This window comes from Anomaloglossus baeobatrachus, chromosome 4 (genome assembly GCF_048569485.1).
Source record: "Anomaloglossus baeobatrachus isolate aAnoBae1 chromosome 4, aAnoBae1.hap1, whole genome shotgun sequence".
NCBI lineage: Eukaryota > Metazoa > Chordata > Amphibia > Anura > Aromobatidae > Anomaloglossus > Anomaloglossus baeobatrachus.
In genome coordinates, this window is record NC_134356.1 from 676306502 (window position 1) to 676332743 (window position 26242).

General features: G+C 52.3%; 1 protein-coding gene across 1 annotated transcript in view; it reads left to right on the plus strand.

Annotated features, from left to right (window-relative positions):
- STAG3 (STAG3 cohesin complex component) overlaps nucleotides 1-26242 on the plus strand; it is a 550068-nt gene that overhangs the window by 332937 nt on the left and 190889 nt on the right. The window contains 1 exon segment of the mRNA XM_075346684.1: nucleotides 23900-24068. Within this exon segment, the coding sequence (XP_075202799.1) occupies nucleotides 23900-24068 (169 nt within the window).

Genomic DNA, 26242 nt, shown 5'->3' on the forward strand with positions numbered 1-26242 from the left:
AGTGTCAGAGCTGGCGGCGTTATCTTGCAAATCTCCCTTCCTGGTGTTTCACCAAGACAAGGTAGTACTGCGTCCAATTCCAGAGTTTCTTCCCAAGGTGGTTTCTTCCTTTCATCTCAATCAAGATATCACTTTACCATCTTTGTGTCCGCATCCAGTTCACCAATTTGAAAAGGGTTTACATCTGTTGGACCTGGTGAGAGCACTCAGGATCTACATTTCCCGCACGGCGCCTCTGCGCCGTTCGGAGGCACTCTTTATCCTGGTCGCTGGTCAGCATAAAGGATCGCAAGCTTCCAAATCCACCCTTGCGCGGTGGATCAAGGAACCAATTCTTCACACCTACCGTTCTGCTGGGCTTCCGATTCCATCTGGACTGAGGGCCCATTCTACCAGAGCCGTGGGTGCGTCCTGGGCATTACGGCATCAGGCTACGGCTCAGCAGGTGTGCCAGGCGGCTACCTGGTCGAGTCTGCACACTTTTACCAAGCATTATCAGGTGCATACCTACGCTTCGGCGGATGCCAGCCTAGGTAGACAAGTCCTTCAGGCGGCGGTGGCCCACCTGTAAGAAAGGGCTGCCTGACAGCCCGATCACGAGGTATTCTTTTACCCACCCAGGGACTGCTTTTGGACGTCCCAATTGTCTGGGTCTCCCAATTAGGAGCGAAAAAGAAGAAGGGAATTTTGTTTACTTACCGTAAATTCCTTTTCTTCTAGCTCCAATTGGGAGACCCAGCACCCGCCCTGCTTTTTCTTAGGGTTTCGTTTTTCGGGTGCACATGTTGTTCATGTTGATAAGTTAAGTTCTCCGATATTGTTTATCGGATTGAATTTGTTTTTGAAACAGTTATTGGCTTTCCTCCTTCTTGCTTTTGCACTAAAACTGAGGACCCGTGCTCCCACGGGGGGGTGTATAGCCAGAAGGGGAGGGGCCTTACACTTTTAAGTGTAGTACTTTGTGCGGCCTCCGGAGGCAGTAGCTATACACCCAATTGTCTGGGTCTCCCAATTGGAGCTAGAAGAAAAGGAATTTACGGTAAGTAAACAAAATTCTCTTCTTTTCGTTAGAAAGTTAGAAGGGGTCAAAGTTAATCAGCAATTTCTCATTTTTCCAACAAAATTTACAAAAGATTTTTTTTTAGGGACCATATCACATTTGAGGTGACTTTGAGAGGCCGAGGTGACAGAAAATACCCAAAAGTGACCCCATTCTAAGATCTGCACCCCTCACTCTGCTCAAAACCACATCCAAGAAGTTTATTAACCCTTTAGGTGCTTCACAGCAACCAAAGCAATGTGGAAGGAAAAAATGAAAATTTTACTTTTTAACACAAAAATGTTACTTTAGCCATAAAATTTTAATTTTCACAAGGGAGAAAACAGAAAGTGCACTCTACAATTTATTGTGCATTTTCTCCTGAGTACGCTGATACCCCATATGTGGTAAAAATCAATTGTTTGGGCGCACGGTAGAGTTCGAAAGGGAAGGAGCGCCATTTGCATTTTTGAACACAAAATTAGCTGCACTCATTAGTGGATGCCATGTCGGGTTTGAAGACCCCCTGAGGTGCCTAAACAATTGAGCTACCCCACAAGTGACCCCATTTTGGAAACTAGAGCCCTCAAATAATTTTTCTAGATGTTTGGTGAGCACTTTGAACCTCTGGGGGCTTCACAGAAGTTTATAACGTTGAGCTGTGAAAAGAAAAAAATTTTTTCTTTGTCGCTCCATTGGGAGACCCAGACAATTGGGGTGTATAGCTTCTGCCTCCGGAGGCCACACAAAGTATTACACTTTAAAAAGTGTAACCCCTCCCCTCTGCTATACACCCTCCCGTGAATCACGGGCTCCTCAGTTTTTATGCTTTGTGTTGAAGGAGGCACACATGCACACAATGCTCCACATTTTAGTCAGCAGCAGCTGCTGATTATATCGGATGGAAGAAAAGAGGGCCCCTAACAGGGCCCCCGGCATGCTCCCTTCTCACCCCACTCAGGTCGGCGGTGTTGTTAAGGTTGAGGTACCCATTGCGGGTACACAGGCAGGAGCCACATGCCGTTTTCCTTCCCCATCCCTTAGGGGCTCTGGGGAAGTGGGATCCTAACCGGTCATCCAGCCACTGGGACCGGGCTCCCTCCGCAGCCCCTGGGGGAATCTGCTGGACAGGAGACGGAGTATCGTCAGGGACATGGCCCTGCATCTACAGGTACTCTGTGTCCCCGTTGGGACGGTGCATGAAGCACCTTGGCCTCAGACGCAGCTGCGACTGCGGTGTGGATTTTTCTTCAGCGCTCTATTGGGAGACCCAGACGATTGGGGTATAGCTACTGCCCTCTGGAGGCCACACAAAGCACTACATCAAAAGTGCAAGGCCCCTCCCCCTCTGGCTATACCCCCCCGTGGTATCACGGGTTCTCCAGTTTTTAGCTTTGTGTGCGAAGGAGGTCAGACATTCCATGCATAGCTCCACAGATTTTAGTCAGCAGTAGCTGCTGACTATTTCGGATGGAAGAAAAGAGGACACATTTAGTGTCCCCAGCATGCTCCCTTCTCACCCCTGGATGGTGTTGTAAGGTTGAGGTACCTATTGCTGGTACGGAGGCTGGAGCCCACATGCTGCTTTCCTTCCACATCCCCCTGAGGGGCTCTGTGGAAGTGGGATCCTGCCGGCCTCAAAGCTCTGACGCCGGGCTCCATCCACAGACCCATTTGAACCTGTTGGATACGGAGCTGGAGTACCGTTCAGGGACATGGCCCTGCACCATTACAGGTACTCTGTGTCCCCGTACACACAGGCACAGCACACTCCAGACTTGCTGGGTGTGCTAGTGCGCCGGGGACAGTAATGGGTTACAGTCACTGCAGCTTTGAGTGACTTTGTGTTTTGGGAAATACCGCGCCGGACGCTCCGGGAGCGGCGGCGCGGCTGGGACTTGTAGTTCGCCGGGGACTGGGCGCCGACCGCGCTTTTACGGCGGCGGCGCTTATAAATCCAGTCCCCGGCTTCTGCGGCCTAGTGCCGCTTCGTTCCCGCCCCCTCCCTGTCACTCAGGGAAGGGGACAGGCGCTGAGCAATCAGCAGCGCCGAGGGCTGGAGCCTTTTTACATGCTCCAGCCCTCTCACTGCACACTGTCGGACGCCGGATTCCCGCTCTGCCTTGGGGGCACGCCCACGGCCCGCCCCTCCTCACAGGAGCTGGGGAAGAAGCCGGCAGCCATTACTGAAGTCCGAGCTCGGACTTTCGGCAACCAGGCAGGACGGTGGCGATCATACACCCGCTTATAGGCGGGCGGTAAGCGGCACACATAGTGCTGACCACAGATAACTGCAGTGTGTACATGTGTTGTTTTTAACTGCACAGGTCGCTATATGCCCGCTTGGGGAGCGACACATTAGCAGCAGGAAAGCAGGTGTGCTAAGGCACAGGCTTTCTAGGCTGCTTGTATTGCACGACTGAGGTGTTCATTTGTGTTTATGCTTATATGCTATACATTGCACTGTACAGTCGCTAGTCTTAGCTATATTCTCCTGGAATGGCTAGACTACAGCAGCAGAAAACCAAGGGTGCTGGGGCACAGGTTTTTTTCTATGCTGCTTGTATTGCATGGGCTGCAGTGTGCATTTGTACTTGTGCTTGTATGCTATACATTGCACTGTATGGTCACTCTTCTGGGCCATATTCCCCTAGATGACTAGTCTACAGCAGCAGAAGAGCAGAGGTGCCAGGGCACAGGCTTCTATGCTGCTTGTATTGCATGTGCTGCAGTGTTCATTTGTACTTGTGCTTGTATGCTATACATTGCACTGTAGGGTCACTCTTCTGGGCTATATTCCCCTAGATGACTAGCCTATAGCAGCAGAAGAGCTGGGGTGCCAGGGCACAGGCTTCTATGCTGCTTGTATTGCATGTGCTGCAGTGTTCATTTGTACTTGTGCTTGTATGCTATACATTGCACTGTACGGTCACCAATCTTGGCTATATAATTCTAGATAGCTAGTCGGCAGCGGCAAAACAGCAACACAGATTTTCAGTGCTGTTTTTACTACATGGGATGCTGTTCATGACACCGTCCCATTGTGTGCATGCTCCCCTGTAGCACGTCGTCTGCCGGGGTCTCTAGCACTTCGTCTGCCTGGGTTTCTACTAGTTGTGGCCAAAGAAACCATCTGTCAACCCTGTCCATGGACAGGGACGGAGTAGTCATAATATAGAGACTTGCAGTCCAGACAGGCCATGGGCAATCTACTTGACCAAAAGGCAGCTCTTCAGGGCTTTGATACTGACATAGCTATCGATCCGGATACACCGGGTGGTAACGCCATACGGAATGATCCTATACCGTCCATCAATGGAAGGTTGGATCTTTCTCCCTCAGCTCCCCCAGTGGAGATAGGAGACGAACAGGAGAAGTCCCTTTTCAGTATCTCACACAGATATTGAGTATTTTTCTGGCCACGCTGACTTCCGAGAAGCAGTCCAGGAACACCACGCTTACCAGATAAGCGTCTTCTCCAAACGTTTTTTAGGATACACGTTATCCCTTTTCCCCTGACGCGGTCAGCGCTGGACCCAGGGTCCAAAGGTGGATTCTCCAATCTCCAGGCTTGCGTCTAGTGACATAGTTGCACTGGAGATGGGGCTTCACTTAAAGATGCCAGTCACAGACAGATGGACTCTGGTTGAAATCTGTCTAGGAAGCTATCGGCGTGTCGGTTGCTCCGGCATCCACAGCCGTATAGGCAACCTAACCTTTTCAGCTGTTCTTGCGCAGCTGGCCTTGAGCACAGGGACATCTGTACCGCAGAGGCGTCCGTAACCCGCAATGTCTGCACTGCGACTTACCCTGTTAATACTGTCCTAAAAGTACAGTCGAGGTTTCGGTCCTTCCCAAGCTCCGGTAGGTTCCAATTGTCCTCGGGCAAAAGGGCTACTAAACCTCAGACGGGCTCAGATTCCGGCCGGGCTCAATCACGCCCAAGGAAGGCAGTCGGAGGAACCGCTACCAAGGCGGTCTCCTCAGGACTCTCAGCGCTCTCTCTCTCTCTCCGCATCCGCGGTTGATGGCAGAACCCCCGCCTTTGGCGACATTTAGCTGCCACAGGTCACAGACCGGTGGGTGACGGACATTGTGCTCACGTGCACAGGACAGTGTTCTATTCTCGTCCTCCGACTCCATTTCCCTGCTGCAGGCGGTGGATGCTCTAAGAGCAGAAGGAGTGGTGATCCCTGTCCCCCTCAGGAACGAGGGCGAGGGTTTGTACTCCAATCTCTTTGTGGCTCCAAAAAAGGACGGTTCCTTCCGTCCCGTTCTGGTCCTGACACTGCTCAACGAGCATGCGAACTCCAGGCGGTTCCGGACAATGTCTCGAGGAGACTTCCTTGCCTCAACAGACATCAAAGATGCCTATCTCCACGTGCCAATTGCTACGGAGCACCAACGTTTTCTACGTTTGGTGATAGGAGACGAACATCTTCAGTTCGTAGCTATGCCATTCAGTCTGGCGACAGCCCCACGGGTGTTCACCAAGGTCATGGCAGCAGTGGTAGCAGTCTTGCACTTTCAGGGACACCCGGTGATCCCATACTTGGACGATCTACTCGTCAAAGCACCCTCCCTCGAGGCATGCCAACGCAGCCTGAATGTTGCGCTGGAGACTCTCCAGACTTTCGGGTGGTTCATCAATTTGGCAAGGTCAAATCTGTCTCCGACTCAATCACTAACGTATCTCGGCATGGAGTTTCATACTCTATCAGCAATAGTGAAGCTTCCGCCGAACAAGCAGCGTTCACTGCAGACAGAGGTGCAGTCTCTCCTTCAAGGCCAGTCGCACCCCTTAAGGCGCCTCATGCACTTCCTAAGGAAGATGGTGGCAGCCATCGAGGCAGTTCTCTTTGCGCAGTTTCATCTGCGCCAACGGCAATGGGACATTCTCCGCCAATGGGACGGGCAGTCAACCTCCCTGGACAGGGAAGTCTCCCTTTCCCAGACGGCCGAGGACTCTCTGCTATAGTGGCCATAGCCCCCTTCCTGGGCACTGGTCACGACAGATACGAGTCTGTCAGGGTGGGGAGCAGTTTGTCTCCGCCACATGGCTCAGGGGACGTGGACTCAGCAGGAGTCCACCCTTCAGATCGATGTTCAAATCGGGGCAGGGTATCTTACCCTATTAGCCTTCCAGAAGTGGCTAGAAAGAGAGCAGATCCGAATCCAGTCGGACATCTCCACAGCGGTGGCATACATCAACCACCAAGAAGGGGCGCGCAGTCAGCAAGCCTTCCAGGAAGTCCGGCGAATCCTCATGTGGGTGGAGGACACAGCATCCACCATATCCGCAGTTCACATCCCGGGCGTAGAAAACTGGGAAGCAGACTTCCTCAGTCGCCAGGGTATGGACGCGGGGGAATGGTCCCTTCACTCGGACGTTGTTTCAGGACATCTGTTGCCGCTGGGGGGTGCCGGACGTCGACCTAATGGCGTCTCGGCACACCAACAAGGTCCCGGCATTTATGGCCGATCGCGCGATCACAGAGCTCTGGCGGCAGACGCCTTAGTGCAAGATTGGTCGCAGTTCCGGCTCACATATGTGTTTCCACCTCTGGCACTCTTGCCCAGAGTACTGCGCAAAAGTCAGATCCGATTGCAGCCGCGTCATACTCGTCGCACCAGACTGGCCGAGGAGATCGTGGTACCCGGATCTGTGGCATCTCACGGTCGGCCGACCGTGGTCACTACCAGACCGACCAGACTTACTGTCCCAAGGGCCGTTTTCTCCATCGGAATTCTGCGGCCCTGAACCTGACTGGGTGGCTTTTGTGTCCTGAATCCTAGCGTCTTCAGGATTATCCCAAGGGGTCGTTGCCACCATGAGACAGGCTAGGAAGCCCACGTCTGCTAAGATATACCACAAAACGTGGAAGATTTTCTTATTCTGGTGCTCTACTCAGGGAGTGTCTCCCTGGCCATTTGCATTGCCTACTTTTCTTCCCTTCCTACAATAGGAGTCAGAAAAGGGCTTGTCGCTCAGCTCCCTTAAAGGGCAAGTCTCAGCACTATCCGTGTTTTTTCAGAAGCGTCTAGCACGTCTTCTAAGGTGTGCACGTTCCCGCAGGGGGTTTGTCATATCGTACCCCCGTACAAGCGGCCGTTAGATCCGTGGGATCTGAACAGGGTTCTAGTTGTTCTCCAGAAGCCGCCTTTCGAGCCTCTGAAGGAAGTTTCTTTTTCTCGCCTGTCACAGAAGGTGGCGTTTCTCGTTGCGATCACATCGCTTCGGCGAGTGTCTGAGCTGGCAGCTCTGTCATCCAAGGCTCCCTTCCTGGTTTTTCACCAGGACAAGGTAGTGCTGCGCCCCATTCCGGAGTTTCTCCCTAAGGTCGTATCCTCGTTTCATCTTAATCAGGATATCTCCTTACCGTTTTTTTGCACTCATCCGGTTCACCGGTATGAGAATGATTTACGTTTGCTAGATCTGGTGAGAGCACTCAGAATCTACATTTCCCGCACGGCGCCCATGCGCCGTGCCGATGCACTTTTTGTCCTTGTCGCTGGTCCGCGCAAGGGGTTGCAGGCTTCTAAAGCCACCCTGGCTCGATGGATCAAAGAACCAATTCTAGAGGCCTACCGTTCTGCGGGGCTTCCGGTTCCTTCAGGGCTAAAAGCCCACTCAACCAGAGCCGTGGGTGCGTCCTGGGCATTACGTCACCAGGCTTCGGCTCAACAGGTGTGCCAGGCAGCTACCTGGTCCAGTCTGCACATTTTCACCAAGCATTATCAGGTGCATACCTATGCTTCGGCGGATGCCAGCTTAGGTAGAAGAGTCCTGCAGGCGGCAGTGACACCCCCGTAGGGGAGGGCTGTTTTGCAGCTCTAACATGAGGTATTTCTTTACCCACCCAGGGACAGCTTTTGGATGTCCCAATCGTCTGGGTCTCCCAATAGAGCGCTGAAGAAGAAGGGAATTTTGTTACTTACCGTAAATTCCTTTTCTTCTAGCTCTTATTGGGAGACCCAGCACCCGCCCTGTTGTCCTTCGGGATGTTTTTTTGTTGTTTGCGGGTACACATGTTGTTCATGTTGAACGGTTTTTCAGTTCTCCGAGGTTATTCGGAGTTAATTTGTTTAAACCAGTTATTGGCTTCCTCCTTCTTGCTTTGGCACTAAAACTGGAGAACCCGTGATACCACGGGGGGGTATAGCCAGAGGGGGAGGGGCCTTGCACTTTTGATGTAGTGCTTTGTGTGGCCTCCAGAGGGCAGTAGCTATACCCCAATCGTCTGGGTCTCCCAATAAGAGCTAGAAGAAAAGGAATTTACGGTAAGTAACAAAATTCCCTTCTTTGTCTGGGACTACCGCGCCGACCGTGCCTGTTTGCCGGCCGCGGTTTTTACTTTAGTCCCCGGCTTTTGCGGCCTAGTGTGTTAAACTCCCGCCCCTGAGCCTGCCAGTCAGGGAGGAAGGCGGGACGGTCGGTATGATGCCGACAGTGAGGGCTGGAGCACACTTCGCTGTCCTCCGCCCCCCTCACTGATCACTATGGGCCACCAGGTTCCCGCACTTTTGCGGTTCCGCCCACGGCTCTCTCCTCCCCTCGGAACGCCGGCAGCCATTGTTATAATTCTGCCGGTGGAGGATCTCAGAATCTGCTCACTGCTCTGGGAGAGGGGGATCCTAACCGGTCGCCATGCCTGGGACCGGGCTCCATCCGCAGCCCCTGGGGGATTCTGACGGACAGGAGACTGGACATCATCAGGGACAGAGCCCTGCATCATAAGGTACTCTGTGTCCCCTGAGGGACGGTGCATGCAGCATCTGTGTTACAAATGCCGCAGCGGTTGCTGAGTGGTTTGTGAGACTGGGACTACCGCGCCGACCGCGCCATGTTTGCCGGCCGCGTTTTTAAATTTAGTCCCCGGCTCTTGCGGCCTAGTACCATATACTCCCGTTCTCGGGCCTGCCAGTCAGGGGTAAGGGCGGGACGGTCAACTGGACGTCGGCAGTGAGCGCTGGAGCATACGTTGGTATCCTCCTTCACCCTCACTGAGCACTGTGGGGCACCAGTTTTCAGGTGCTGACCCCCCTTGGTGCCGCAGTGTATATATATATATATGTTTATTTATATGGTATATAATCTCACTGTTCGGCAGCATTATTTGCCTTTGGCTGTATACCCTCACTGAATACTCTGCGGACGACATGCTATTGTCTGCTCTTAAAGAGTAAGGGTGCCAAGGCACTGGCTTATTTTACAACCTGTGCCTCATTGTGTACAATGCTTGGCCCCGAGGGCACTCACTCAGCCGGAGCCTCCGGCACTGGTGGGACCCTCGGCCAGGTGGTACCGCCGGTTTCCACTGCACAGATGACAGGGACAGAGTTTGCATGTTGGAATCAGCAAATCTCTGAGTAGCTTTCACATTCCAGGACTCAGTCTATGGACAGAGGGTCTGCTAAGATACTGGAAGCCTTGCAGTCCAGACCGATACCACAGGGCCAGGGAGCTGTGAGTTCATCGCTCCCGGGTCCCTCTGGGTCGGTACAACAAGGGGCTCCTGGGGTAACACCCAGATCCCACGGTGAGAACTCCGTCACGGACCGGGGCCTCTGATAGGCTAAGCGGGCCCGCTGGGAACCTTCCCCGACTTCATCAGGAGTGCGTGTTTCGATCACTCTAACTCCAGAGGGGCCGTCCAGAAGCACAGAACTTTACGGACAAGTGCTTACTAAGCGCCTTATTGACACGCGTTACCCTTTCCCCCCTGACGTTGTTAAGGGTTGGGCTCAGTGTCACAGGGTGGATCCTCCAGTCTCTAGGCTGGCGGCTAGATCCGTAGTATTAGTGGCAGATGCCATCTCTCACGAATGCCACTGACAGGCAAATAAAGCTTATGGTGAAATCCATCTATGAAGCCATAGTCGCATCTTTTGCTCCAGCCTTCGCAGCCGTGAGGGCACTCCAAGCTATCTCAGCTTCTCTGGCTGAGATTATTGCGGTTGCACATACCTCTGCCCCGCAGGTTGTGGCCTTCTCTTCTCAGGCGTAGCTTTTTTTCGTTCTACGCCATGAACGCCGTTCCTGGACTCTGCGAGCCGTACAGCGGTAGCATCCACCAATTCGGTGGCAGTCTGCAGGGCCATGTGGCTACGTGAATGGAAGGCAGGCTCTGCTTCCAAGAAGTTCTTAACCGGTTTGCCATTTTCTGGCGACCGTTTGTTTGGCGAGCAATTGGATGAAGTTACTAGACAGTCCAAGGGAAAGGTCTCGTCCTTGCCCCAGTCCAAAGGTTTCGGTCATTTCGGTCCTCAGCAAAGTTCCGTTCCTCCACGTCCAACAGGTCAGAGGAGGGCTAGAGGAACTCTTCTGCATGGCGGTCTAAGTCACAAGGCGGCTTCCTCATAACTTCGGCCTCACCAAGACCGCGTCCTCGGTCGGTGGCAGGCTCTCCCGCTTTTGCGACGCCTGGTGGCCACATGTCCAAGACCGATGGGTGAGAGACATTCTGTCTCACGGTTACAGGATAGAGCTCTGCTCTCGTCCTCCGACTCGTTTCTTCGAAACATCTCCGCCCCCCGAGCGAGCCGATGCACCTTTTCAGGCGGTGAACACTCTGAAGCCTCGATGTCACAAGGAGACTTCCTAGCATCAATTGACATCAAGGATGCTTATCTCCATGTGCCGATCGCACCCGAGCTTCAACGCTTTCTGCGTTTCGCCATCAGGGACGAACACCTTCAGTTCGTGGCACTGCCATTCGGCCTGGCGACAGCCCCACGGGTCTTCACCAAGGTCATGGCAGCAGTGGTGGCGGTCCTACACTCTCAGGGCCGCTCGGTGATCACTTACCTAGACGATCTTCTAGTCAAGACACCCTCCTGGGTGGCATGTCAACACAACCTGACCATTGCTCTGGAGACTCTCCAGGGGTTCGGGTGGATCATCAAATTTCCAAGGTCAAAACTGACACCGACCCAATCACTGACTTGCCTCGGGATGGAGTTTCATACTCTCTCAGCGATAGTGAAGCTTCCGCTGCATAGTCAGCGTTCACTACAGACAGGGGCGCAATCTCTCTTTCGGGCCCAGTCACCCCTTGAGGCGCCTCATGCACTTTCTAAGGAAGATGGTGGCAGCAATGGAGGCAGTTCCCTTGCGCAGTTTCGTCTGCGTCCGATTCTATCGGACACCGCAAATGGGACAGGAGGTCGACGTCCCTAGACAAGAACGTCTCTCTTTCCCTTGCAGCAAAACCTCTCTTCAGTGGTGTCTTTTTTTCCACTTCCTGGGCGAAGGAAAAATCCCTCCGGCCCCCAGCCGGGGCTGTGGTCACGACGGACGCGAGTCTGTCAGGGTGGGGAGCGGTCTTCCTCCACCACTCGGCTCAGGGAACCTGGACTCCGACAGAGTCCTCCCTTCAGATCAATGTTCTGGAGATAAGGGCAGTGGATCTAGCCCTAACGGTGTTCCAGCGGTGGCTGGAGGGCAGGCAGATCCGAATTCAGTCGGACAACGCCACGGCGGTTGCGTACATCAACCACCAGGGCGGCACACGCAGTCGTCAAGCCTTCCGAGCAGTTCGGCGGATTCGGCTGTGGGCGGAAGCCACGGCCTCCACCATCTCCGCAGTTCACATCCCGGGCGTAGAAAACTGGGAAGCAGATTTTCTCAGTCGCCAGGGCATGGACGCAGGGGAATGGTCTCTTCACCCGGACGTGTTTCTAGAGATCTGTTGCCGCTGGGGAACGCCGGACGTCGATCTAATGGCGTCTCGGCACAACAACAAAGTCCCGGCATTCATGGCTCGGTCCAAGGATCACAGAGCTCTGGCGGCAGACGCGCTAGTTCACGACTGGTCGCAGTTTCGACTGCCTTATGTATTTCCTCCTCTGGCACTATTGCCCAGAGTGTTACGCAAGATCAGGTCAGACTGTCGCCGCGCCTTCCTCGTCGCTCCAGACTGGCCGAGGTGATCGTGGTACCCGGATCTGTGGCACCTCACGGTGGGTCAACCGTGGACACTCTCAGACCGACCAGACTTGCTGCCTCAAGGGCCATTTTTCCTTCTGAATTCTGCGGCTCTAAACCTGACTGTATGGCCATTGAGTCCTGGCTCCTAGCGTCATCAGGGATATCTCCAGATGTCATTGCCACCATGAGACAGGCCAGGAAACCAACGTCCGCCAAGATCTATCACAGGACTTGGAGGATCTTCTTATCCTGGTGCTCTGATCAGGGTTTTACTCCCTGGTCGTTTGCCTTGCCCACTTTTCTTTCTTTCCTTCAATCCGGAATGGACAAGGGCTTGTCTCTCGGCTCTCTCAAGGGACAAGTATCGGCGCTTTCCGGTCCCACCTTACAAGCATCCGTTAACACCCTCGGATCTTAACAGGGTGCTGACGACTCTTCAGAAGCCACTTTTCGAGCCGATGCGGGATCTCTCTATCTCGCCTTTCGCAAAGGGTGGCCTTCCTAGTGGCAGTCACATCACTCAGAAGAGTGTCTCAGCTGGCAGCGCTGTCATGCAAAGCCCCCTTCCTGGTGTTTCACCAGGATAGGGTGGTTCTACGTCCGGTCCCGGACTTTCTCCCTAAGGTATCCCCGTTTCATCTCAATCAGGATATCGTCTTACCCTCTTTGGATCCGCATCCAGTTCACCAATGTGAAAAGGATTTGCATTTATTAGATCTGGTGAGAGCACTCCGGCTCTACATTCTCGCACGGCGCCCCTGCGCCGGTCTGATGCGCTCTTGTCCTGATCGCGGGCCAGAGTAAGGGATTTCAGGTTTTCAAGTCAACCTTGGCTCGGTGGATCAAGGAACCGATTCTTGAAGCCTACCGTTCTTTTAGGCTTCCGATTCCTGCAGGGCTGAAGGCCCATTCTACCAGAGCCGTCGGTGTCCTGGGCATTGCGACACCAGGCTACGGCTCGGCAGGTGTGTCAGGCGGCTACCTGGTCGAGTCTGCACACTTTCACGAAACACCAACAGGTGCATGCCGATGATTCGGCAGATGCCAGCCTAGGTAGGCGACTCCTTCAGGGGGCAGTTGCCCACCTGTAAGAGGGGGCCGTTTTTTCGGCTCTTTTTATCGAGGTATTCTTTTACCCACCCAGGGATTGCTTTTGGACATCCCAATTGTCTGGGTCTCCCAATGGAGCGACAAAGAAGAAGGGAATTTTGTTTACTTACCGTAAATTCCTTTTCTTCTAGCTCCTATTGGGAGACCCAGCACCCGCCCCTGTTCCCTTCGGGCTGTTGTTCTTTTGTGTACACATGTTGTTCATGTTGAATTGTTCTTTTGGTTCATGGTTCAGTTCTCCGAACATCCTTCGGATTGAATTTACCTTAGACCAATTTATAAGTTTCCTCCTTCCTGCTTTTGCACCAAAACTGAGGAGCCCGTGATGCACGGGAGGGTGTATAGCAGAGGGGAGGGGTTACACTTTTTAAAGTGTAATACTTTGTGTGGCCTCCGGAGGCAGAAGCTATACACCCCAATTGTCTGGGTCTCCCAATAGGAGCTAGAAGAAAAGGAATTTACGGTAAGTAAACAAAATTCCCTTCTTTACCACAAAACTGTTGCTTCAACTAGGTAGCTTTTTTTCACAAGGGTATCGGGAAAAAATGCACCATAAAATGTATTGTCCATTTTCTCCTGAGTACGCAGATACCTCATATGTGGTGGAAATCAAAAGTTTGGGCACACGGCAGGGCTCGGAAGGCAAGGAGCGCCATTTGAATTTTTGACTTCAAAATTAGCTGCACTCATTAGCGGACGCCATGTTGGGTTTGAAGACCACCTGAGGTACCTAAACAATGGAGCTACCCCACAAGTGACCCCATTTTGGAAACTAGAGCCCTCAAATAATTTTTCTAGATGTTTGGTGAGCACTTTGAACACCTGGGGGCTTCACAGAAGTTTATAGCGTTGAGCTGTGAAAAGAAAAAAATTTTTATATACCACAAAACTGTTGCTTCAACTAGGTAGCTTTTTTTTCACAAGGGTATCAGGAAAAAATGCACCATAAAATGTATTGTGCGTTTTCTTCTGAGTACACAGACACCTCATATGTGGTGGAAAGTAATTGTTTGTGCGCATGGCGGGGCTCAGAAGAGAAGGAGCACCATTTGACAGCAAAATTGGTTGGAATCATTAGCTGACGTAATGTTGCATTTGGAGACCCCCTGAGGTGCCTAAACATTGGAGCTCCCCCACAAGTGACCCCATTTTGGAAACTAGACGCCTCAAGGAGTTTATCTAGATGTTTAGCGAGCCCCAAGGGGCTCCACACAAGTTGATAATGTTGATCCATGAATACAATTTTTTTTTTTTCACCACAAAACTGTTACTTGAACCACGTAGCTTTTTTTTTCACAAGGGTATCAGGAAAAAATGTACCATAAAACATATTGTGCAATTTCTCCTGAGTACGCAGATACCTCATATGTGGTGGAAATAAATTGTTTGGGCGCATGGCGAGGCTCAGAAGAGAAGGAACGCCATTTAACTTTTCAAACGCACAGACGCGGTGCACTGATCGGCCGCTGCAGTACGCACATTCGGATGAGATACAAAAAGCGTCGGGGATACGGAAAAAAGAAAAAGTCACGCCAAAAATTGAGCAGGGATGCCGATCCGTTATGTGCATCCCTGATCAGCGCTCGTCGGGACGCACGGACAGATGCGATACAAAAAGCGTCGCGGATACGGAAAAAAGTCATGCCAAAAATTGAGCAGGGATTCAGATCCGTTATCTGCATCCGTGATCAGTGCTCGGCGGGACGCACAGACGGATGAGGTGTAAAAATGGACAGGATACAGGGGGGGAAAAAAAAGTTATACTCACAGTACCCAGAGGAGTAGCAGGAGGAACAGAAGGCAAGCGAGAGAGACAGCTGTACAGGAGCAGCAGGCAGGACGTTAGACAGATCAGCAGAAGACCCGGGAAGGACCCAGCGATGGAGGCAGATGTGATCGGGCCAGTGAAGAAATCGGACGACCCGGTGAAGGCAGGTAAGAGGACGTCAAGGGGAGAGGGGAGGGGGAGAGCAGAGGGGGGCGCGGGAGAGCAGAGGGGGATACCGGAGAAGCAAAGAAGGAAGGAAGGAAGCAGAATAGAGATGACAGAGGAGGCAGGCAGATCGCAGGGGGAGCAGATCGGGATGTCTGGGGGCAGATCGGGGCGTGGGGGGCAGACCGCGGGGGGCACGGGCAGGGGCATAACGGGAGCGCGCAGGGGCCATAACGGGAGCGCGCACACAAGTACCAGCCACTCCACTCCACTGCACAGGCCTGGGGAGGGCGGCCACCGGCAGATCAGACCTCCCCACTGCACACTGATTGGAGCGATTGCGCGTCATAGCACAATCGCTCCAATCAGTGCTGCAGGGGCTGGGGGTGGCATGTTTGAGATCCACCTATGATCTGCTGTAGCTGCTACGGCATCTCATAGCAGGATCTCATAGTATTGCACTAATTCGGGCATGATTTTTGCCGAAATCAGTGCGAATGATGTGGTTGGCGGTTCAGATTTGAACAGCCAATCACATCGATCGTCGATGGGGGTTGGCGATGCCACCCCCCTGGGGTCAAGCAAAGGTCCCCTGCTGTAAGAAACAGCAGGGGACATCATTTGAAAGCCGTTGCTATGGCCACGGCAATCAAATGAAGTTTAGGCAGTAAAATTACGTCCCTGGTCGTTAAGTCACGTTAAAATAGGACGTAATTTTACTGCCCGCAGTCGTGAAGGGGTTAAACAGATTTCCTTTTTTTTGTCTCCACGTTTCCTAAAATTTGAGTGTCATCTATAGTGCCTTGCGAAAGTATTCGGCCCCTTTGAATTTTTCAACCTTTTCCCACATTTCAGGCTTCAAACATAAAGATAAAAATTGTAAACTAATGGTGAAGAATCAACAACAAGGGACACAATTGTGAAGGTGAACGATATTTATTGCTTATTTTAAACTTTTTTTTCTTCGGCGCTCCATTGGGAGACCCAGACGATTGGGTGTATAGCACTGCCTCCGGAGGCCACACAAAGCAATTACACTAAAAAGTGTAAGGCCCCTCCCCTTCTGGCTATACACCCCCAGTGGGATCACTGGCTCACCAGTTTTCTGCTTTGTGCGAAGGAGGTCAGACATCCACGCATAGCTCCACTGTTTAGTCAGCAGTAGCTGCTGACTATATCGGATGGAAGAAAAGAGGGCCCATATGGGGCCCCCAGCATGCTCCCTTCTTACCCCACTTGTGGTTTGTAAGGTTGAGGTACCCATTGCGGGTACGGAGGCTGGAGCCCACATGCTGTTTTCCTTCCCCATCCCCCTGTGGGGCTCTGAGGAAGTGGGATCTTACCGGCCACCAAGCCCTGAGGCCGGGCTCCATCCACAGACCCAGAGAACCTGCTGGATGTGGAGCGGGAGTGCCGTTCAGGGACAAGGCCCTGCAACTTTCAGGTACTCTGTGTCCCCGTATGACAGGCCACGCACATCCCAGACTTGCTGGGTGTGCTAGTGCGCCGGGGACTGTAGCGCTGTGCGCTGGGCTTATAGTCCCCGCAGATTACTGGGGGACTTTATGTGTGTGGATCGCCGCGCCGACCGCCCCTGGAGCGGCGGCGCAGCTGCGACTTGTAGTGCGCCGGGGACGCGCCGACCGCGCTTTTACGGCGGCGGCGCTTCTAACTTTAGTTCCCGGTTTGTTCTGCGGCCTAGCTCCGCTTCGTTAACGCCCCCCACCCTGTCAATCAGGGTAGGGGAGAGACGTTGTTCAATCGGCAGCGCCGAGGGCTGGAGCACGATTTACATGCTCCAGCCCTCTCACTGAGCACAGTAGGACACAGGCTTCGCGCTTTTTCTCTGTGCACGCCCTAAGCCCGCCCCCAGGCTTGCAGCTCCCCAGGACGCCGGCAGCCATTATACACATGCAGTCTGGCTGGAGAACGGACGCAGGCTCTGGGGGACCCAGGCTAGGGTTTTCTGGCGACCACACACCCGCGCTAAGCGGGCGGTAAGCAGCACATACGTGCGGCCCCACTAGTGCCACAGTGTTATATTTGTGTACTGTTTTTCGCTGTACCAGATATATTTATATATATATATACTGCACTGTTTGGTCGCTTCTTGGCTGTGTACCCTATATTACTCTGGGGAGACAACAACATGTCATCCACAAAACGCAAGGGTGCCAAGGCAAGGGCTGCTTACACTGCTTGTACAGCATGTGGGGCTAATCTACCAGCAGGCTCCAACGACTCTCATTGTGTGCAATGTTCAGTCCCAGTGGCACTTCGTCAGCCAGAGCCTATGGTGGTGGTAGCCCAGGCAGAGTCGCCTGCGAACCCTGCCCCGGTGACGGGGTCAGAATTTGCAGTTTTTGCTGATAAAATGTCTGTGACTATGGCAAAAATCCTGGAAACCTTGCAGTCCAGGCCAGTTGCTCAGACCATGGACACCGCTGTGTCTATGTTCCCCGGCCCCCCTCAGCTGGAATTAATCCGTAATTCAAGGGGGTCCCAGGCATCACAGGCTGAGGGCTCTGACTCCGATGACAGTCCCAGTCCGCCTAAGCGAGCTCGCTGGGAGAGACCCTCCACGTCATCACGCGGATCAGGGTCTCAGCGAGAAGGGTCTCTATATGATGACTCAGAGGTGGGTGATCAGGAGTCTTGTCCTGACGCCGCACTCAATTTGGATACGCCAGATGGTGACGCCATGGTAAATGACCTTATAGCGGCCATCAATAGGCTGTTGGATATTTCTCCCCCAGCCCCTTCTGCAGAGGAGGCAGCTGCACAGCAGGAGAAATTCCATTTCCTGTATCCCAAGCGTAAATTGAGTACTTTTCTGGACCACTCTGACTTCAGAGAATCCATCCAGAAACACAATACTTATCCGGACAAGCGTTTTTCTAAACGCCTTAAGGATACACGTTATCCTTTTCCCCCTGATGTGGTCAAACGCTGGACCCAGTGTCCAAAAGTGGACCCTCCAATATCCAGGCTTGCAGCTAGATCCATAGTTGCAGTGGAGGATGGGGCTTCACTTAAAGATGCCAATGACAGACAGATGGACCTTTGGTTGAAATCTGTCTATGAAGCTATCGGCGCGTCGTTTGCTCCAGCATTCGCGGCCGTGTGGGCGCTCCAAGCTATTTCAGCTGGTCTGGCACAGGTGGACTCTCTCATACGTCCAGCAGTGCCGCAAGTGGCGTCCCTAACTACACAAATGTCTGCGTTTGCGACCTACGCTATCAATGCGGTACTGGACTCTACGAGCCGTACCTCAATGGCATCCGCCAACTCTGTAGTTTTGCGCAGAGCCTTGTGGTTAAAAGAATGGAAAGCAGATTCTGCTTCTAAAAAATGTTTAACCAGCTTGCCATTATCTGGAGACAGACTGTTTGGTGAGCAATTGGCGGAAATCATTAAACAGTCCAAAGGTAAGGACTCCTCCTTACCCCAGCCCAGATCAAGCAAACCTCCACAGAGGAAGTGGCAGTCAAAGTTTCGGTCCTTTCGAGGCTCGGGCAAGCCCCAATTCTCCTCGTCCAAAGGGACTCAGAAAGAGCAAAGGAGCTCTGATTCCTGGCGGGCTCACTCACGCCCCAAGAAAGCAACCGGAGGTACCGCTTCCAAGGCGGCGGCCTCATGACTTTCGGCCGCCTCCCTCCGCATCCTCGGTCGGTGGCAGGCTCTCCCGCTTTTGCGACATTTGGCTGCCACAGGTCAAAGACCGGTGGGTAACAGACATTTTGTCTCACGGGTACAGGATAGAGTTCAGTTCTCGTCCTCCGCCTCGGTTCTTCAGAACCTCCCCACATCCCGACCGAGCAGATGCCCTTCTGCAGGCGGTGAATTCTCTAAGAGCAGAAGGAGTGGTGGTCCCTGTTCCTTTTCAGGAACGAGGTCAAGGTTTTTACTCCAATCTCTTTGTGGTGCCAAAAAAGGACGGCTCATTCCGTCCTGTTCTGGACCTAAAACTGCTCAACAAGCATGTGAACGCCAGGCGGTTCCGGATGGAATCCCTCCGCTCAGTCATTGCCTCAATGTCTCAAGGAGATTTCCTAGCATCAATAGACATCAAGGATGCTTATCTCCACGTGCCGATTGCTACAGAGCACCAACGCTTTCTACGCTTCGTGATAGGAGACGACCATCTTCAGTTCGTAGCTCTGCCATTTGGTCTGGCGACAGCCCCACGGGTGTTCACCAAGATCATGGCGGCAGTGGTAGCAGTCTTGCACTCTCAGGGACACTCTGTGATCCCTTACTTGGACGATCTACTGGTCAAGGCACCCTCTCAAGAGGCATGCCAACTCAGCTTGACTGTTGCACTGGAGACTCTCCAGACGTTCGGGTGGATCATCGACTTCTCAAAGTCAAATCTGTCACCGACCCAATCACTAACGTATCTTGGCATGGAGTTTCATACTCTCTCAGCGATAGTGAAGCTTCCGCTGGACAAGCAGCGGTCTCTACAGACTGGGGTGCAGGCTCTCCTTCAAAGTCAGTCGCACTCCTTAAGACGCCTCATGCACTTCCTCGGGAAGATGGTGGCGGCAATGGAGGCGGTTCCGTTTGCGCAGTTTCATCTGCGCCCACTTCAATGGGACATTCTCCGCCAATGGGACGGGAAGTCAACATCCCTGGACAGGAAAGTCTCCCTTTCCCAGACGGCCAAGGACTCTCTGCAGTGGTGGCTTCTTCCCACCTCATTATCACAGGGAAGATCCTTCCTACCACCGTCTTGGGCGGTGGTCACGACAGACGCGAGTCTGTCAGGGTGGGGAGCAGTTTTTCTCCACCACAGGGCTCAGGGTACGTGGACTCAGCAGGAGTCCACCCTTCAGATCAATGTTCTGGAAATCAGAGCAGTGTATCTTGCCCTACTAGCCTTCCAGCAGTGGCTGGAAGGAAGGCAGATCCGAATTCAGTCGGACAACTCCACAGCGGTGGCATACATCAACCACCAAGGGGGGACACGCAGTCGGCAAGCCTTCCAGGAAGTCCGGCGGATTCTGATGTGGGTGGAAGCCACGGCCTCCACCATATCCGCAGTTCACATCCCCGGCGTAGAAAACTGGGAAGCAGACTTCCTCAGTCGCCAGGGCATGGACGCAGGGGAATGGTCCCTTCACCCAGACGTGTTTCAGGAAATCTGTCGCCGATGGGGAAGGCCGGACGTCGACCTAATGGCGTCCCGGCACAACAACAAGGTCCCAACCTTCATGGCACGGTCTCGCGATCAAAGAGCGCTGGCGGCAGACGCCCTAGTGCAAGATTGGTCGCAGTTCCGGCTCCCTTATGTGTTTCCACCTCTGGCACTCTTGCCCAGAGTGCTACGCAAGATCAGATCCGATTGCAGCCGCGTCATACTCGTCGCCCCAGACTGGCCGAGGAGGGCGTGGTATCCGGATCTGTGGCAGCTCACGGTCGACCAACCGTGGGCACTACCAGACCGACCAGACTTACTGTCCCAAGGGCCGTTTTTCCATCGGAATTCTGCGGCCCTGAACCTGACTGTGTGGCCATTGAGTCCTGGATCCTAGCGTCTTCAGGATTATCCCAAGGGGTCGTTGCCACCATGAGACAGGCTAGGAAGCCCACGTCCGCTAAGATCTACCACAGAACGTGGAAGATATTCTTATCCTGGTGCTCGGCTCAGGGAGTGTCTCCCTGGCCATTTGCATTGCCTACCTTTCTTTCTTTCCTGCAATCTGGGTTAGAAAAAGGTTTGTCGCTCGGCTCCCTTAAAGGTCAGGTCTCGGCGCTATCCGTCTTTTTTCAGAGGCGTTTGGCACGCCTTCCTAAGGTGCGCACGTTCCTACAGGGGGTTTGCCATATCGTACCCCCGTACAAGCGGCCGTTAGATCCATGGGATCTGAACAGGGTACTAGTTGCCCTCCAGAAGCCGCCCTTCGAGCCTCTAAGGGAGGTTTCACTTTCTAGACTATCACAGAAAGTGGCTTTTCTGGTAGCGATCACATCTCTTCGGAGAGTGTCTGAGCTGGCAGCGCTGTCATCCAAGGCTCCCTTCCTGGTCTTCCACCAGGACAAGGTAGTGCTGCGCCCCATTCAGGAGTTTCTCCCGAAGGTGGTATCCTCTTTTCATCTTAATCAGGATATCTCTTTGCCTTCGTTTTGTCCTCATGCAGTTCATCAGTATGAGAAGAATTTACATTTGTTAGATCTGGTGAGAGCACTCAGAATCTACATTTCCCGCACGGCGCCCTTGCGCCGTTCGGATGCACTCTTCGTCCTTGTCGCTGGTAAGCGCAAAGGGTCGCAGGCTTCTAAGGCCACCCTGGCTCGATGGATCAAAGAACCAATTCTTGAAGCCTACCGTTCTGCTGGGCTTCCGGTTCCATCAGGGCTGAAGGCCCATTCTACCAGAGCCGTGGGTGCGTCCTGGGCATTGCGACACCAGGCTACGGCTCAACAGGTGTGCCAGGCAGCTACCTGGTCGAGTCTGCACACTTTCACCAAACATTATCAGGTGCATACCTATGCTTCGGCGGACGCCAGCCTAGGTAGAAGAGTCCTGCAGGCGGCAGTTGCCTCCCTATAGGGGAGGGCTGTCTTGCAGCTCTAACATGAGGTATTCTTTACCCACCCAGGGACAGCTTTTGGACGTCCCAATCGTCTGGGTCTCCCAATGGAGCGCCGAAGAAGAAGGGAATTTTGTTACTTACCGTAAATTCCTTTTCTTCTAGCTCCTATTGGGAGACCCAGCACCCGCCCTGTTGTCCTTCGGGATTTTTGGTTTGTTTGCGGGTACACATGTTGTTCATGTTGAACGGTTTTCAGTTCTCCGATGTTACTCGGAGTGAATTTGTTTAAACCAGTTATTGGCTTTCCTCCTTCTTGCTTTTGCACTAAAACTGGTGAGCCAGTGATCCCACTGGGGGTGTATAGCCAGAAGGGGAGGGGCCTTACACTTTTTAGTGTAATTGCTTTGTGTGGCCTCCGGAGGCAGTGCTATACACCCAATCGTCTGGGTCTCCCAATAGGAGCTAGAAGAAAAGGAATTTACGGTAAGTAACAAAATTCCCTTCTTAAAAATAACTGAAAATTGGGGCGTGCAATATTATTCATCCCCTTTAACTTAATACTTTGTAGCGCCCCCTTTTGCTGCGATTACAGCTGCAGTCTCTTGGGGCATGTGTCTATCAGTTTTGCACATGGAGAGGCTGAAATTCTCGCCTGTTCTTCCTTTGTAAACAGCTGGAGCTGAGTGAGGTTGGATGGAGGCGTTTGTGAACAGCAGTTTTCAGCTCTTTCCACAGATTCTCGATTGGGTTCAGGTCTGGACTGTGACTTGGCCATTCTAACACCTGGATACGGTTATTTGTGAACCATTCCATTGTAGATTTTGCTTTATGTTTGGGATCATTGTCTTGTTGGAAGACAAATCTCCGTCCCAGTCTCAGGTCTTTTGCAGACTCCAACAGGTTTTCTTCAAGAATGGTCCTGTATTTGGCGCCCTCCATCTTCACATTAATTATAACCATCTTCCCTCTCCCTGCTGAAGAAAAGCAGGCCCAAACCATGATGCTGCCACCACCATGTTTGACAGTGGGGATGGTGTGTTCAGGGTGATGAGCTGTGTTGCTTTTATATCGTTTGGCATTGTGCCCAAATAGTTCTATTTTGGTTTCATCTGACCAGAGCAGCTTCTTCCACATGTTTGGTGTCTCCCAGGTGGCTTGTGGCAAATTTTAAACAACACTTTTTATGGATATCTTTGAGAAATGGCTTTCTTCTTGCCACTCTTCCATAAAGGCCAGATTTGTGCAGTGTATGACTGATTGTTGTGCTATGGACAGACTCTCCCACCTCAGCTGTAGATCTCTGCAGATCATCCAGAGGGATCATGGGCCTCTTGGCTGCATCTCTGATCAGTCTTCTCCTTGTGTGAGATGACAGTTTGGATGGACGGCCGGGTCTTGGTAGATTTGCAGTGGTATGATGCTCCTTCCATTTCAATATGATCGCTTGCACAGTGCTTCTTGGGATGTTTAAAGTTGTGGAAATCTTTTTGTAACCAAATCTGGCTTTAAACTTCTCCACAACAGTATCACGGACCTGCCTGTTGTGTTCCTTGGTCTTCATGATGCTCTCTGCGCTTTATACAGAACCCTGAGACTATCACAGAGCAGGGGCATTTATACGGAGACTTGATCACACACAGGGGCTTATATTTATCATCATCAGTCATTTAGGACAACATTGGATCATTCAGAGATCCTCAATCAACTTCTGGAGTGAGTTTGCTGCACTGAAAGTAAAGGGGATGAATAATATTGCACGCCACCATTTTCAGTTATTTTTTTAAAAAGTTTAAAATAATCAATAAATTTCTTTCACCTTCACAATTGTGTCCACTTGTTGTTGATTCTTCACCAGAACATTAACATTTTTATATTTTATGTTTGACGCCTGAAATGTGGAAAAAGGTTGAAAAATTCAAGGGGCCGAATACTTTCATCAGGCCCTGTATGTAACTATCTCTTTCCGATGATACCTGTCTGTGATGATGGGAATAACCCATTAACTTGGCAACCGTGGATTACATGTCTAGATGCCCTAGCTCATAATGTGTGTTTCATCCTACTATTTGGTGTGCGGAAATAACCCGACTGCTTTGTTATGAGGTTTTTGTTTTGTTTTTATACATGGCTGATGAAATATTTTGATGTGGAGATAGAAACTGTGGTTACCTGCAGCCACCACTAGAGGGAGCTCATTCCATTCACTTTACACATTGAAAACAATAACAGCGCGCACTGAACTCCCCCTAGTGGTGGCTGCAGAAAACCTTCACACTCATTATATTAGGAACCATTCAGTGGTAGGTTCTTCTGTCATTACGATCCTTTTCTGCTAATTTCCTCTGCAGGCTTTTACACTACTCAGTGATCTCTTGGTGAGTTGCGGTGATCGCGTCGGCGGCGGTGGGCGATCCTACCTGCAGACACTCGCCTATTCAGCAGATTCCCCTCTCCAGGCGGAGCTGGCCGGCTTCCTCGTCGATCACGTGTTCACCAACTTTGAAGATGACGACAGCGGTGCGTGTTTTTTTGTTTTTAAAAAGATCTTTTATCGTATGCTAATGAGCGAGGGGACTAGTCCCAAGGGTGTTGCTTCCCTGCTTGTGGTCCTGGGTGCATATTGGACCTGACAGGTTCCCTTTAAAATGTAATCACGGTAGGCAAGAGACTTTGTAACAACATTAAAAATCTACAATGCCACCAAGAAGTGAAAATTTACCATTTATTACTATTTACATTTTTTAATTCAAAATCTTGTGCTGATCCAGTTCATGTCTTATCTTTATAGGTCCAAATCCACTGCGTAACACCATCACTCCCCACTAGAGGGAGGTGAGGAACTCCCTGAATACTGTATTATTGCAGTCAGTGCTGCCCCAGGATGCAGTAAACTCATTAGCTCCCTCTAGTGGTGGCTGCAAGAAAGCAGAGTCTTATCACGTCGCTCTATATCAAAGCACAGGATTTTATTTAAAAACAAAAACCATTTACAGGGAATGTTCCCTCTTTCCCCTTAGACCAAGCCTTTTTTTTATTTTTTTGTGCTTTTTTTTTCTATTTTTTTTTTACTTATCATTTCTTTGTCGCTCCTTATTGGGAGACCCAGACAATTGGGTGTATAACTATGCCTCCGGAGGCCACACAAAGTATTACACTAAAAGTGTAACGCCCCTCCCCTTCAGCCTATACACCCCCCATGCTGCCACGGGCTCATCAGTTTTTATGCTTTGTGCGAAGGAGGCAGACATCCACGCATAGCTCCACAGCTTAGTCAGCAGCAGCTGCTGACTATGTCGGATGGAAGAAAAGAGGGCCCATAACAGGGCCCCCAGCATGCTCCCTTCTCACCCCACTCTTGTCGGCGGTGTTGTTAAGGTTGAGGTATCCATTGCGGGTACGGAGGCTGGAGCCCACATGCTGCTTTCCTTCCCCATCCCTCAATTAGGGCTCTGGGTGAAGTGGGATCCTTTCGGTCTCCAGGCACAGGAGACCGTGCTCCATCCACAGCTCCTGAGGACCATGCTGGATAGGAGCCGAGTATCGTTCAGGGACATGGCCCTGCTACTTTGAGGTACTCTGTGTCCCCGTGGGGACCGCGCACAGCAACACTCCAGCATTGCTGGGTGTGCTAGTGCACCGGGGACAGCAGCGCTGGCTGCGTTTGTGCCATTACACACTTCAGCGTTGCTGAGTGTGTTCGTGTAGGGGGACTGCCGCGCTGACCGCCGCTGCCATGGTTATCACTGCGGCGCGGCTGGGACTGTTAGTGCGCCGGGGACTTCCGCGCCGACCGCGCTTATACGGCGGCCGCGCTTATAACTCGAGTCCCCGGCTTTTGCGGCCTAGTCTCGTTTTCTTCCCGCCCCCAGCCCTGCCAGTCAGGGGAAGGGCGGGACGCTGTACAGGTCGGCAGCACTGAGGGCTGGAGCATGCTTTGCATACTCCACCCCCCTCACTCTGCACAGTGGGGCACCAGTTCCCGCACTTTTCTGGGTCACGCCCACGGCTCCCTCCTCTCCTCAGGACGCCGGCAGCCATTCCTGTCAGCTCTGCTAACGCTGGAGAGGAGAGACAAGCTCAGGGAGACCCAGGCAGGATTTCTGGTGCCCACACAACCGCTTTGTGCAGGCGGTAAGCAGCACCTGTGGTGCTGGCCCCACTAGTGCAGAAGTGTACTTATAGATTACATGATTATAGACTATACTTTACACTGTATGGTGCACTGTTGATTTTTGTCTATATATCCTCCTGTATTGCTCAGAGGAGACAACAGCATGTCGTCCACAAATAGCAAGGGTGCCAAAGCACAGACTTACTATGCTGCCTGTGTAGCATGTACGGCTATACTGCCGGCAGGTTCCACTGACCCTCATTGTGTGCAATGCTCGGCCCCTGTGGCACTTTCTCAGCCGGAGCCTCTGCTAAGGGCGGCCCAGGGAGAACCACCGGTTAACACTGTCCAGGTGACAGGGACGGAGTTTGCAGTTTTTACTGAAAGACTTTCTGAGACTATGGCTAGGATATTAGAAGCCTTGCAGTCCAGGCCGGCATCTCAAGCCATGGGCACTGTGGAATCATTGCCCCCTGGTCCCCCTCAGTTGGAACAGCAATGTCCTCCTGGGGTGTCTCATGGATCCCAGGGTGAGGTCTCTGACACGGACCGCAGCCCCAGACCGATTAAGCGAGCTCGC